This window comes from Solanum stenotomum, unplaced genomic scaffold (assembly GCF_019186545.1).
Source record: "Solanum stenotomum isolate F172 unplaced genomic scaffold, ASM1918654v1 scaffold36545, whole genome shotgun sequence".
In the NCBI taxonomy this organism is placed as follows: domain Eukaryota; kingdom Viridiplantae; phylum Streptophyta; class Magnoliopsida; order Solanales; family Solanaceae; genus Solanum; species Solanum stenotomum.
Window position 1 is genome coordinate 3330 of NW_026033969.1, and position 2118 is coordinate 5447.

Here is a 2118-nt window from a genome sequence, read left to right on the forward strand (position 1 = left end):
AGTAAAGGTGTGTAATAGGTCGTCATAATAGTTGAAGTGTGTAACTGACTTTTCGGTATAAGTTGAAGGGGGAATTTATGCCTTTTCCCGAATATAAATAACTAAATTAAACGTCATTAATTTGATTTTCCTTTAATATCCTTAAAAGAAGTTAAAATTACGAAAAAGAAAAGGCTGACTGGGTTCCCATTGGACGTGGGCTTTTGTGGACCACAATGGGCCGAATGTTCCCTCCTTTAATCGGTCCAATAGCATCATAAACGCATATACCACGTGATCCTTTAAACTAACTCTAGTAAAATATTCAACTAACCATGGTCAAATCCAGCCACCAAGATTCTGACACCTGTTAGTATTCAACGGTTAAGATCATCTCTTCACAAATTATCCGTTTTGCATTTTCCTATATAAACTCCTTTTAGCTCAGTTACTAAGCATAGATTGTGAGCATAGTGTAAAAATCCAAAGAAGTTTCTAGAAGAGAGTAAATGGCAAATCCTAAGGTTTTCTTCGACCTTACCATCGGAGGTCAACCGGCCGGCCGTGTAGTAATGGAGTTGTTCAACGATGCAACTCCTAAAACAGCGGAAAATTTCCGAGCACTCTGTACCGGAGAGAAAGGCGTAGGGAAGACCGGCAAGCCGTTACACTACAAAGGATCAAGTTTCCACCGTGTGATCCCAGGATTTATGTGCCAAGGAGGTGATTTCACTGCTGGAAACGGTACCGGTGGTGAATCAATCTACGGCTCCAAATTCGCAGACGAGAATTTTGTCAAAAAGCATACCGGTCCTGGAATCCTCTCCATGGCAAATGCCGGACCTGGAACTAACGGATCGCAGTTTTTCATCTGTACGGCGAAGACTGAGTGGCTTGATGGAAAACACGTTGTGTTTGGGCAAGTGGTTGAAGGTATGGATGTGATTAAGAAAGCGGAGGCCGTTGGATCTAGCTCCGGTAAGTGTTCGAAAGCAGTTGTGGTGGCTGATTGTGGCCAACTTTCCTAGATCTGAAGATGATCGTAGGCATATCGATGATGATCTAGTCTAGTTAATTACTCCTATCGTTACTATTTTTGTTTTGTTTCGTTTTGTTTTTCCCTCTGTAGGCTTACTTCTCTATACTGTAATTGGTAGTTCTTACTACTACCGGTGCATGTTGAATTGAAATAAGATATATTTCTCGGTTTATTTTCAGTTATTGAAGTGCACAATTCTCATCATCGTTTTCGATAAATTATTGAATGGTTCAAATGGATCCATGTTAATTGAAAATTCTCTGTTTCGATATCCCGTGAAATAACCTTATGATACTTCAAATTCTTCTCCTTCCAGTTCCACTTCATCTAGTAAGTATTTATTTTATTTAATATAGTAAGACTTAGTTTGGTTAGTTAACAAGTTATTTCGGGACTGATAATGATGTGATTACAATCATTAATCATAAGGGAATAAATATATTTTTATTAATGAATGTTAGTTCACTGAATTAAATAGAATATATATGGGTTTATTACTACTATATCATTTAAACTAAATAAAGTGAGATAATTTTTATTTTCAATTTTAACTATAGTTTTATTTCAAAAAGAGTTTGGAGAAAAACTAATATTTTTATTTTTATTCCTCTAAATCCTAAACTATTTTGATGCCTTAAATTGTGTTGTGTTTCTGTGGCCTAAGTAACGGTATCTTCCGCACAATAAGTGGACAACATAAGATCTCCGGCTCTTGAGCATTACGATTAGGAGTGTGCAAAAATTGGTTTAAAATATTGAATTGAAAAAAATATTATTTATTTATAGTTGTTGAGTTAATAATTCTGTAAATTTATTTATGGAAAAAGGTTAAATGTATTCTTGTTCTATTGGAAAGAGTTTAAATATATTTTTGTTATACTTTCGGACTAATTATAATCCTTCCATTATATTTTTGCGTTAAATATATCCTTATAACTAGGATTAAAAAGACTATTCAATTTAAAATAGATCTATTCGGATATAATCCGTCCCGCCCCAATAATATAACTCAACATATCAATAACATTAACAAAGGTACAAGTGGACGACTAGGATTAAAAAAACTATTCAATTTAAAATAAATCTATTCAGATATAATC

At 34.5% G+C, this 2118-nt stretch overlaps 1 protein-coding gene across 1 annotated transcript; it reads left to right on the plus strand.

Annotated features, from left to right (window-relative positions):
* The first annotated feature begins 438 nt into the window (after nucleotides 1-438).
* On the plus strand, nucleotides 439-1196 carry LOC125852529 (peptidyl-prolyl cis-trans isomerase-like). The gene has a single exon (XM_049532260.1). It carries the CDS (start codon nucleotides 489-491, stop codon nucleotides 1005-1007), a length of 519 nt encoding a protein of 172 aa, XP_049388217.1. The 5' UTR covers nucleotides 439-488; the 3' UTR covers nucleotides 1008-1196.
* The last annotated feature ends 922 nt before the right edge of the window (nucleotides 1197-2118 follow it).

Bases quoted from the DNA above. Each gene is read 5' to 3' on its own strand.
- LOC125852529 (XM_049532260.1), top strand. From the start codon at position 489: ATGGCAAATCCTAAGGTTTTCTTCGACCTTACCATCGGAGGTCAACCG.